The 12,566-nt window shown below is 50.8% G+C and overlaps 1 protein-coding gene across 5 annotated transcripts in view; it reads left to right on the forward strand.

Annotated features, from left to right (window-relative positions):
- TMEM229B (transmembrane protein 229B) overlaps nucleotides 1-6,813 on the forward strand; it is a 47,761-nt gene extending 40,948 nt beyond the window's left edge. For 4 of the 5 annotated variants that reach the window (XM_010366700.2, XM_030930973.1, XM_030930974.1 and 1 more), the window contains one exon: nucleotides 3,651-6,813. In XM_010366700.2, the coding sequence (XP_010365002.1) occupies nucleotides 3,669-4,172 (504 nt within the window). In that variant the 5' untranslated portion in view covers nucleotides 3,651-3,668 and the 3' untranslated portion in view covers nucleotides 4,173-6,813. The remainder of the gene's footprint in view (nucleotides 1-3,650) is intronic. The other variant, XM_030930975.1, reaches the window with a different exon arrangement.
- Nucleotides 6,814-12,566: the final 5,753 nt, after the last annotated feature.

Raw genomic sequence — 12,566 nt, forward strand, 5'->3', positions numbered from 1 at the left:
AAATAACCTGTACCAAAGGGAGTGAGACAGAGTAAGTGCTGTAGAAATTCAGAAGAGGAAGAGAGGACTTGGGACCTGAGGGGATGAAAGAGATTTTGTTCTGAAGGTAACCTGTAACCTGGTTTATACTCACGGAAGTAAGAGGAGAAAGGGAGGCCTAATAGAATGAATAGGACCTGCAAAGGCATGGAAATGAAAGACAGGAAGAGCTGGATTGTGAGGAAAAGGCTGAAGATGTCAATTGGGGTAAGGTCCTGAAGAATCTTGAATGGCAGGCCAAGGATGCTGTTGTGTTTCATCAGGAAATAGGGAGCTATCGAACATCGCTTTTTTTGTTTTGTTTTGTTTTGTGTTTTGAGACAGTTTCACTCTTGTTGTCCAGGCTGGAGTGCAATAGTGCGATCCCTACTCACTGCAACCTCCACCTCCCACATTCAAGCAGTTCTCCTGTCTCAGCCTCCCAAGTAGCTGTGATTACAGGCACATGCCACCACATTTCAGCTGAAGCAGGCCTGGTCACATTAATACCTACCCATCCTTTTTTTTTTTTTTTGTATTTTTAGTAGAGACAGGGTTTCATCATATTGGTCAGGCTGGTCTTGAACTCCTGACTTCAGGTGATCTGCCCATCTCTGCCTCCCAAAGTGCTGGGATTATAGGCGTGAGCCACTGTGCCTGGCTGCTATCGAGCATTTTTGAGCAGGGGAGTGACATTCGGTACGTATGTCTAAGAGATGGGTAGTCGTGTGCAGGGGATGAGTTTTGAAGTAGAAAGCAAGAGATATTGGTTCTAGTCTCAGCTCTTCCATTTACTGGCCCTGAGATATAGGACAAATGATGTCCCCTCTCTGAGCTCTAACTGTCTCACTGCAAAAAAAATCGGAGTAAAATTATCTGACCTTCACTTGAATCTTTTTTATTTTATTTTATTTTTTAATTAATTTATTTATTTTGGAGACAAAGTCTTGCTCTGTTGCCCAGGCTGGAGTGTAGTGGCACGATCTTGGCTCACTGCAACCTCCACTTCCCGGGTTCAAGCAATTCTCTTGCCTCAGCCTCCCAAGTAGCTGGGATTACAGGCGCTTGCCACCACCCTGGCTAATTTTTGTATTTTTAGTAGAGACAGCGTTTCACCATGTTGGCCAGGTTGGTCTCAAACTCCTGATCTCAGGTGATTCACCCTCCTTGGCCTCCCAAAGTTCTGGGATTACAGGCGTGAGCCACTGCACCCAGCCTGAATCTTAATTATGTAAGATCCATGACAAAGTGTGAATGAAGTGCTTGGAAAACCACAGAGCAATGCACAAGGATGGGTAGGTATTAATGTGACCAGGCCTGCCTCAGCTGAAATGTGAGGTTGGGATTCCCAGACAGGTGTGCATACTGCAGACGTCATATCTTTAACCTCTGTCTCTTCTCCCACCTTGGAGAGGGGATCAACAGAGATGTGAAGCCACTGGCAGCTGGCAGAGCTGGGATTTATGTTCTCAAGCCCCACCTTCCCATTCTTGATGCAGTCCCACGCCACCCTCCACATGAACAGGACATGTCATTTAGAGAGGGCCTGCCCAGGAGAGGCCTGTGTCAAGGCCACAAAGGTATGGGGAATGGGAGTTTGTATTTAATGGATACAGTGCAACAGTCACTGTCTTCAAGAAGTTCACAGGCTAGTTGGATCATGAGAGTACGTTCCTCAAAAAGACATTGGGGTGGCACCTGATAAGGGACCAGATAAGTGGTGGAGATAGTCACTGGTGGAGGGCAAGGAGAAAGTAGAGAGAAGCAGCATGGGAGCCGGGCCTTGAAGACTGGTGGGGTTTAAAAGAGGGAAGGGGAAGGGAGCCAGAAGGACAGGGGAGGACTTTCCTGTGTCAGTCCATCGGTTTCCCCTCAACACTGAAACCAAACACCAAAACCCCATTTAATGGAGCAAAGACAAATGTGACCACAATGAGAGAACCACCTCACACCCATTAGGATGGCCATTATAAAAACAAAACAGAAAATAACAAGTGTTTGGGGCGGATGTGGAGAAATTGGAACCCTTGTACATTGCTGATAGGGAATGTAAAATGGTGTGACCACCGTGGAAAACAGCACAGTGGTTCCTCAGAAAGTTAACTATAGAATTACCATATGATCCAGTATTTCCACTTCTGCATATGTACTTGTACTTGAAAGAGTTGAGAGCGGGGACTCAAACAGACCTTTGTACACCCATGTTCATAGCAGCCTTATTCACAGCAGCCAAAAGGTAGAAGCAACCTAGGTGTCCATCAATGGATGAATGGATAAACAACATATGGTGATATATACAATGGAATATGATTCTGCCTTTAAAAGGAAGGAAATTCTGGCCAGGCACAGTGGCTCATGCCTGTAATCCCAGCATGTTGGGAGGCCAAGGCGGGCAGATTGCCTGAGCTCAGGAGTTTGCAACCAGCCTGGGCAACATGGTGAAATCCTGTCTCTATTAAAATACAAAAATTAGCCGGGTGTGGTGGCGTGCACCTGTAGTCCCAGCTACTCAGGAGTCTGAGGCAGGAGAATTGCTTGAACCTGGGAGGCGGACGTTGCAGTGAGCCGAGATCGCACCACTGCACTCCAGCCTGGACGAGAGAGTGAGACTCTGTCTCAAAAAAAAAAAAAACAAGAAAAAAAAAACGAAGGAAATTCTGACATGTGCTGCAAAATGGATGAACCTTAAAGACATTAGGCTAAGTGAAAACTAAGCCGGTTATGCTAAGCCAGTCACAAAGGACAGTGTTTGTATGATTCCACTTATATGAGGCACCCAGAGTAGTTGAATTCATAGAGACAGAAAATAGAATAGTGGTTGCCAGGGCTGAAGGTATGGGGAATGGGAGTTTGTATTTAATGGATACAAAGTTTCTGTTTGGGACAATGAAAAAGTTCTGGAGATGGTTGGTGGTGATCGTTGCGCAACAATGTGAATGTACTTAAGGCCACTGAATTGCACACTTAAACATGGTTAAAAAATGGCATGCACACACACAAGGACAAATGTGATGGGTCACTTACATCTCAGAAATATGAGTGACATGGAACTGTTTGAGAAGTAGAGCAAGAAATGGGGTCCCCAGTGGATAGGCCTGCTGAGAAATCAGCAAGTAGTCTAGAAATGGGGTTGATTGGTGGACCAGGCCAGCCGACTCTTCAACTGACCACAGATAATCCAAAAAAGCTGTAGGGAGTACAGACACCTCCCTCTAAGTAGCATTTGGATAGAGTTGCAGAGAAGTCAGTGGGGTGGGTGGGTTATTCTGTTCTTTGCTTTGCTTTTTGTTGTTGTTGTTGTTTGTTTGTTTGTTTGTTTGGAGACAGAGTCTCTCTCTGTCGCCCAGGCTGGAGTGCAGTGGAGCAATCTTGGCTCACTGCAACCTCTGACTTGCGAGATCAAGTGATTCTCCTACCTCAGCTTCCTGAGTAGCTGGGATTACAGGAGCAGACCACCACGCCTGGCTAATTTTTGTATTTTTAGTAGAGACGGGGTTTCACCATGATGGCCAGGCTGGTCTTGAACTTCTAACCTCAAGTGATCCGCCCGCCTCAGCCTCCCAAAAATGCTGAGATTACAGGTGTGAGCCACCGCGCCCGGCCCTCACTTGTCTCTCTCGTGCCCCCCGCAGCCAGCCCCAGTCGGCGCCATGGCCTCTGCGGAGCCCCTGACGGCGCTGTCCCGCTGGTACCTGTACGCCATCCACGGCTACTTCTGCGAGGTGATGTTCACGGCGGCCTGGGAGTTCGTGGTGAACTTGAACTGGAAGTTCCCAGGGGTCACGAGCGTGTGGGCCCTCTTCATCTACGGCACCTCCATCCTCATCGTGGAGCGCATGTACCTGCGGCTGCGCGGCCGCTGCCCGCTGCTCCTGCGCTGCCTCATCTACACGCTCTGGACCTACCTGTGGGAGTTCACCACCGGCTTCATCCTGCGCCAGTTCAACGCCTGCCCCTGGGACTACTCCCAGTTCGACTTTGACTTCATGGGCCTCATCACCCTGGAGTACGCCGTGCCCTGGTTCTGCGGGGCCCTCATCATGGAGCAGTTCATCATCCGCAACACCCTCCGCCTCCGCTTCGACAAGGACGCTGAGCCCGGGGAGCCCAGCGGCGCCCTGGCCCTGGCCAACGGCCACGTCAAGACTGACTGAGTAGGAAGCGGGTGGGGGGCCTGGGGATCTCTCATGGAACTCAAGGACAAAGAGACCAAGCTGGTGAGGTTTCCCCCATCCATGCAGCAAAAGCCCTGCCCCGGCCAAGTCTCAGCCCTGTAGGGCACACAAAGCCCCCTAACCTCCGCGGGGGCCAGTGTTGGGGGGCTGTGGTCAGGTGTTGGGGGATGGGGTGTGGAGGCAGCAGAGGGGCATTGGGAAGGGTCCATGGGTCCTGGCCCATCTCAGGGGTTGGTGCCAGAAGGCCTGTGGCTGAGCAGCGATGGGCTATGTAGTTGACTTTGGAAGCAGCAGGCCCTGTCCTGGCTAAGGGACAATGAGAATGGGGCCGCAGGTGGGAGGCAAGGCCTGACCTCCCTCCCTCTGATCTGGATTTAGTTAAGCTTTGGCTGGTTCCATTAGGCAATATTCAGGTGCTTGCTTGCAACCAATACCTCCCCAGGGGCCTGCTGAGCTGCAGCCGAGGAGAGACTGGGCAGCCAGGAGGCTGCGTGGCAGCAAGGCTGGTCTGCAAGGGCTGGGAGACCCTCCCTTGACTCCTCTCCCCTCCCCCAGGGCCCTGCGCTGCTCCCTTGGCCTTCTGGGGACCCCGTGGTGCTGGATTCCCACCAACCTTGGGCTTTTGGAGGTTTCAATCCCCGTGTGTTCGGTGGCGTTTCCCCCTTTTCTGTCTTGTTTTCGAGGCCTTTACCGCTAGCAGCTCTTTATCCACGTCGTTCACCACACCTGCCCCACCCCAGCTCCCTAGCCAGCACAGGAGCTGCCGGAGATGGAGCCCTGAGACACCCTCAACCCCCACCCCCTTGCAGCCCTTCCCTCCACTGTTCCCGCTGGCCTGATGCCTGAGGAGTTCCTGAGTTACACCTCCCTACCCCCGGTCTAGTGGGCTGTGGCAGTGCTCCCTTCTCAGTGGCTTAGCTGAGAACAAATGATGCCCTCCAATGCACAGGCAGGCTGGGATAGGCGCTGTGGATCCCCAATGGTGACCTAGAGGCAAGTCAGTTTGGTGGGGAAAAGGCAGAGTTCTAGGTCCTCTATTCCCTGCCTGGTTTATTTTCAAGACAAAACTGAGCAGTTTAGCTTTCTATGGGATGGAGAAGCCAGGTATCCAGTGTTGGAGACCGATGGAGAATGACAGGAAGAAAGAGAGGAGGACCTTGCAGCTGTAGAAGGCTCCTTGGAGCCTCCTTTGTGGGAGGGTATCAGTTCTGGTTCTGCCGTAGCCCCAGCCCTGTAGCAGAACCTCAGGGCTGCCCCTCTCCCCAAACTCCTCCCAGCAAGGCTGACCCTTTGAGCTTACTCCTTAAACAGTATTAACCCTGCCACACTCATGGGCATTGGCACCTTGGTTCCCCTGCCCCACTTTGCCCTGTGACAGGTCCATTGCTGGCAGTGGACAGGTGAAATACTTACTCCAGCCTACTGGCTCTGACTCTCACTCCTCAAGGGGAAGGGTCCATTAGAAAGTGCCCCATCCCATGGTACATGGTCTCTTCTTGACCACAGTAGGACTCTTTGGTAGAAATTAGCCTTCCCGTTTTTATGAATCATTACAAAGTGACGGTATCACCTGTGGAGAGAATGTCCTCTTCCCTGCTGGCTGCCCTGCCCATACTGTGCCGATAGCACAACCCAGGGTGCAGGGTGTGGTGGGGTGGGCCACAGTTGTGTTCTAGGTCTGAAGAAAAGCTTGCAGACTCTGCCTTTGGCAGGATTTTCTGCAGTTAGCCCTGTCCAGACCAGAACGAAGGGTATTTCCTAGCCTATTTATTGGGCAGGCTCCTCAAATCCAGGGATGAACTACTTTCTGCAGAGGCCAGCCCTCCTTTTGATTTTATTGTGGCCCCAACTCCAGGGCTTTGGGGGTTACAGAGAATCAGGCTTCTGGTGGGAGTAGATCGTTTTCCATCTATAGATGGAGAAAATTCCAGGAGGAGAATATTGTCTGGCTTCTCTGTCCTCTCTGAGCAATTGTTTCCTTGGTTCTCTCCCCAACTCCATGTTGTCTTAGTCTCCCAGCACCCCTTCAGGCCTTCCATGTGGGCCCCTAGACCACACTACCCACCTTCACACTCGCATTCTACAACTGAGTCCAGTGGCCAGCTTGTTGATGCCTCCATAATTCTCAGCCAGAGCAAGTCCTTGGTTGGCCCACCAGGTCGTGCTGCTCCAGATGTTGCCTTGTGGGCATTCCCTGGCACCACTTACTCTCTGGGTCCTATAAGTTCCCAAGTGCAGGAGGTCCTGGGGGTATGCCTGTGTGCCTGGCAACATCCAGCATTGTGTTTCTGCTCCATCTAGGTGTCCCATTTCTCCAATTGCCCCTCATAAGGCATCAAACCTCCAACAAAGGAAGGCAACAACCCATGGCCTGACCACGGGATCTACAGGTTCAGATCTCACCAGGAATAGCCCAGACTTCACCTCTTGCTTTTTTGAGTATCAGGGCCCCAATCTGTTAGTGCCCAGGGACTCAAAGTTTGGAATAAACCCAGCCCTACCAAGCATTAAGGGTGCTGGTGGGGGCCGGGCGCGGTGGCTCAAGCCTGTAATCCCAGCACTTTGGGAGGCCGAGGTGAGCGGATCACGAGGTCAGGAGATCGAGACCATCCTGGCTAACACGGTGAAACCCTGTCTCTACTAAAAAATACAAAAAACTAGCCGGGCGAGGTGGCAGGTGCCTGTAGTCCCAGCTACATGGGAGGCTGAGGCAGGAGAATGGTGTAAACCCCAGAGGCGGAGCTTGCAGTGAGCTGAGATCCGGCCACTGCACTCCAGCCTGGGCGACAGAGCGAGATTCTGTCTCAAAAAAAAAAAAAAAAGGGTGCTGGTGGGGAGTGTTTGCTGGCTGTTCATGAACCTCTGGTGTCCTGGGCCTCTCTCCACTGGACATGGCAGCATCTCTGAGTTACAGATTGCAATGTGCTGCCCTGCATGGTTGAACTGCTTCTGACATCTGCTAGGCATCCCATGTGCCCTGTCCCCTCTTCAATGCCAGTGAGTCACAATGGCCTATGCTTATTCACAGCAATAATACCTAGGGAGTCCCCGTGAAGCCCTTTTGTCCTGGTCCCTTGCTCTGCATGGGTCTCCTGGGGAGGCAGCTGCTGAGTGGGTCAGTTCATGAGAACCTGCATTTATGAAGCCCTGGGGTGTGTAGGCATCGCCCTGGGATGCAGACAGGTGAGAGGCCCAGCCCTTAGGGGAGCCATGGCAGGGAGAGTGCCTTCCACCCTGAGGCCACCCAGACCTGGAGAAGCTGCAGGCCCCAGCTCTGCTAAAGGGCCTTTGAGGTGGGTGGGACTGTCTCCCAGTTGGGCAGCTTTTGAGAAGGACACACGACCAGTTTGTGAGCCCATTGCCTGCTCTGTGTCTCCGTTGGTCCCTCTGTCTCTTCCTTTTCACATTTGTGCACATAAAATATACTGGTGTTTGTGTTCCAGGACTGGCTCTGGCCCATCTGTTTTTCCTCTTTTGGAACCACTTTCCCAGGGGCTCCTGGAGGCCAGGCCCTTTGCACCCTGGCATCATGCCCTCCTGAACCAAGAGGGCTGTTGGGTGGGGCTGCCCCGTGGAGGGGGCAGGTGACACTCCCTGCCAATCCTTCTTACTGTCTCTGCTCTGACACTCTCTGGTAACCTGAATTCACACCCTGACCCCAATTCTCAGGTGGCATAATGTGATCCAGGCCTTACTTTGGTGCCATGCACCCAGGCAGAGGGGGATCCCAGGCAGTATCCAGGTAGACTGCAGGTTGGCTGCAGCTGCCCATGAGGCAAGTTCCTCCTGGAAACACCAGCCATGACCTGGGACATCTCATGAGGCAGGAGGGACCAAGCAGGGTGGCTGAGGGTACCCCCAAAGACATAGAAGGCCAGAGCCCTTTACTTTGAAAGTGATGTGACATTGAAAGTCATGCTTTGAAAAAATAGCTCTGTACTCCTCTCTGGCAGCCCTGTTTTTTCAGAGAAGTGCATTTGGAGGGAGTAATCTCTCCCCCTTTATGTACCTCTGCTCCATTGAGCTTCCCTGTCCTCCTACCACCACCACCACCACCACCACCACCACCACCACCACCACCACCACCACCACCACCACCAGGCCTCTGCCCACTTTCCTACTTCCAGGAAGAGGATGGAGGGTTCAGAAGTTGCTCAGTCAGGCTGGGCATGGTGGCTCACACCTGTAATCCCAGCACTTCGAGAGGCTGAGGCAGGAGGATTACTTTAGCCCAGGAGTTTGAGACCAGCCTGGGCAACATACAGAGACCACCATCTCTACAACAACAACAACAAAAAAAACCCAGGCATGGTGGCACACACCTATAATTCCAGATACTCAGGAGCCTGAATCAGGTGGATGACGTGAGCCCAGGAGTTAGAGGTTGCAGTGAGCTATGATTGCACCATTGTATTCTAGGTGACAGTGAGACCCTGTCTTGAAGTTGCTCAGTCATTTTAGCTAAACGCAAATGGCATGGCCCCCGTCACAGCTGGGTTATAGAACACCCGCTGCTTTTCTGGATGGAGTAGACAGTGTGCTTTCTAAATCATTAGGAGGGCCCTCTGCCTCCCTCACTTGAAAGTTTGCATTTCTTTGACTGAAAGCTTTTTCCCTTATGAAAATGAGCTAGCATAAATCCCCAACAGTCATTTACATGTTAGCATAAACAAATGTACAAGGTAGTTCTCTTAGAACAAGATTTTATAGAAGAAAGAGGCAAGCAAAGTGAAATAGGGTCTCCTTTATGGAGCTTCAGAGAAGAGGCAAGAGGCAGGTCCCCGAGCGAGAAGACCGAGAGGGCTCAAGACCCTTTTAAAAAAATTATTATTATTATTATTATTATTATTATTATTATTATTTGAGATAGACTCTCGCTCTATCACCCAGACTAGAGTGCAGTGGTGCAATCCCAGCTCACTGCAACCTCCACCTCCCAGGTTTGAGTGATTCTCCTGCCTCAGCCTCCCAAGTAGCTGGGATTACAGGTGCATACCACCAGGCCTGGCTAATCTTTGTATTTTTTAGTAGAGACGGGGTTTTGCCGCATTAGTCAGGCTGCTCTCGAACCCCTGACTTCAGGTGATCCACCTGCCTCGGCCTCCCAAAGTGCCGGCTACTTCCCTACCCTACTCAGTGGGCTCCTGCCTTTATTGACACTTCCCTTCCTCACCTCCTCCACCCCTCCCTCACGCAGTCCAAAGGGCACTAACAACACTGTGTTGAGAGAAATGCCTCAGGAGAGCTAACACTAAGGACTTCAGCCACATCTTCTGAAGTCTGCCCGGACTTTGTGAAAGCCTAATGTTTACTGACAGTGAGTACATGACCGTAGTCTTGCCTGGTCTTCCTGGGTGCCTATCTCAGAAGGCTGCAATGTTTACACTGCCCTGGTACAACCAAAGGAGGGAAACAGAGGAAAAGGGAGTGACTGATTCCTCATACAGCAGGTTAGAGGAGCCAGGTCTTTAAAATTGAAACACTGGCCAGGTGTGGTGGCTGACGCCTGTAATCCCAGCACTTTGGGAGGCTGAGGTGGGTGGATCACCTGAGGTCAGGAGTTAGAGACAAGCCTGGCCAACATGGGGAAACCCCATCTCTACTAAAAATCCAAAAATTAGCTGGGTGTGGTAGCATATGCCTGTAATTCCAGCTACTTGGGAGGCGGAGGCAGGAGAATTGCTTTAACCCAGGAAGCAGAGGTTGCAGTGAGCCGAGATTGCACCATTGCGCCCCAGCCTGGGTTACAGAGCAGGACTCCACCTAAAAAAAAAAAAAAAAAAAATTGAAATAGCAGCTGTGGTTCCCAGGCTAGCCTCAAGACTGCCAGTACCGTGACCGCGGCCAGGCACAGAACTTCGGGCCCTACATGCATGCTCTCATTTCTTCCCATTTCAGATGGCCACCATTATTTCTCTGTTTTACGGGGGAAGTCTGTTGGCAAAGAGTTGGCCACCCAGATTTACCACATTTCTCTGCAAAACACTCTTTTGTTCAATATAAGCAGAGACCTTCCACGGGGGGCAGGATTTGTGGTAAGTCCAATGCCCCTTTGTACTTGATGAGTTTCTGGATGCCTTTTGAGTCCAGCTCATGTAGGTGCTATTTGCAGTTAAATTAAAATGTTTGAGAATGGGAGGGAAGGGAGAGAGAGGGAGTTATAAGACAGGAGGTGTAGAATGCCATCTTAGCCAAGACTTCAGACAATTGGCACAAAGATCCCACCTCGTGGAGGAGAGCTGTGAAATTGTGGCCTCCACCAATGCTGAGTTTAGCTTTGATACCCTTTCCCCTCCCTCCCTCCTACCCACCCACAGCCTTCTTTTTGCCCTGGGCCTTTTCTCTTTGATCCTATTTCCTTGTCTTGGCATGAAACCTGGGCCTCTGGCTGTCAGTGCCCTCAGAGTGTTTGAAACTAACAGCTGAAACCTTTCTCCTAACAAGATAAGAACCTTCTGCCAGTGCCTTCTGAAAACCCAGATGGAACTGAGAACTCACCTGTTTAACTCATCAACTCTTTATTAGATACCCACAGTGAGCCAAGGACCAGGCTAGTTCCTGTGATGCTGAAGATATTGAAGGGAAGCCCCTAACATTGCAATGTTGACCATCCTCCAAAACAGAAGCTCTGACAGAGGACCCTGGCTGTCTACAGGGTTGGGTAAGGATTCTTCCAGGAAGAGACACTTATTACACACTCAAAGGTTGATAGGTTGATTACTGATACTTTCAGAGATAGGCTGGAATCTTTTTTTTTTTTTTTTTTTTTTTTGAAATGGGGTCCTGCTCTGTCACCCAGGCTGGAGTGCAGTGGTCCAATCTCGGCTCACTGCAACCTCCACCTCCTGGGTTCAGGTGATTCTCCTGCCTCAGCCTCCTGAGTAGCTGGGATTACAGGCCCGTGCCACCATGCTTGTCTAATTTTTTTGTATTTTTAGTAGAGAAGGGGTTTTGCCGTGTTGACCAGGCTAGTCTTGAACTCCTGACCTCAGGTGATCCACCCGCCTTGGCCTCCCAAAGTGTTGGGATTACAGAGGTGAGCCACTGTGCCCGGCTCAGACTGGAATCTTACTGTCCAGAAATGCAGACATTTACTGTGCCCTGCCAGTTGCCTAGCTGGGTACAGCGCCGAACACAGCAAGCACATAGTGGGTGCTTTAAGAAACTCTTGACAAGTGGAGTCTTAGTGAACCCACCCTAAAGGCCAGGCTGAGTGTTCTGGAACACCAGTTCCCAGGCTCTTTTGGGAACTTGAAGCTAGGAATCTATTTAGACAACAACCATCCATGCCATTTCTGTACCCACCACCATAGAGCAACTCACTGTCCTCCTCCGTTTCCAAACCATTAATCCCTGCAGAGCCCTGCCCGCATGTCCCTCTTAGAGTCTTCCAGCCTTGACCAAAGATCCAGCTCCACTGATCCATCCATTGTTTCATTCTGGTAATGCACTTTCTTGGTTTGGGCAAAGGTAGCCTTTTAGTGCCAAACAATACAGAGAAGGAGATCCACAGATGATATGGCCTGGCTGTTTGCCTCTGTCACAATTACAGCTTCTAAACAGAAGGAAAGTTTTCCTGTTTTGAAGGGTCCACCAGATGGTGAAGGGTCCTGGGGCTGAAGCTTCTTAGAGTATGGGGTTGTATTAGTGTTCTAGGACTGCTGTAATGAATGACCACAAAATGAGTAGCTCGAAACAATGGAACTGTGTTCTGTCACACTTCTGGAAGACAGAAGTCAAATCAAGGCATCAGCAGGCTGCATCTCCTCTGAGGCTTTAGGGGAGGATCTGGCCTTGCCTCTTCCAGCCTCTGGTGGCTACCGGCAATCCTTGGCTTTCTAGGCTTTTGGCAGCATCACTCCCATTTCTGCCATCGTGGTCACATGGTCTCCTCCTCTTCTGTCTCTTAAAAAGACACCTACCATTGCATGTAGGGCCCACCCAGGTAATCCAGGATGATCTCATCTTAAGATCCTTAATGACATCTGCAAAGACCCCTTTTCAAAATAAGGTAACATTCACAGCTTCAGGGGGCTTGGGCATGGCTACACCTTTTGGGTGGGCCACCATTCACCCCAGTATAGGGGTCGAGGAGTATAGGCAACTGGCAGGGCACAGTAAATGTCTGCATTTCTGGACAGCAAGATTCCAGCCTGGGCCGGGCACAGTGGCTGAAGCCCTTGCATTTTGTACCCACTTAGGAATTCTATGAGGAGTGAGAGCTGGAAGCACAGTGTGTGGTCATCTGGGAGGGAACGCAAGGATTTAGGCACCCCAAGATATACCTGTAGCTGTTGTGAAGTTTCTGTTTAGATGCAGATCTGACCATTTCACTCTCTACTTCAGACTCTTTAATGATTTCCCATTACCCTA

Source organism: Rhinopithecus roxellana, chromosome 5 (assembly GCF_007565055.1).
Source record: "Rhinopithecus roxellana isolate Shanxi Qingling chromosome 5, ASM756505v1, whole genome shotgun sequence".
NCBI classification, from domain to species: domain Eukaryota; kingdom Metazoa; phylum Chordata; class Mammalia; order Primates; family Cercopithecidae; genus Rhinopithecus; species Rhinopithecus roxellana.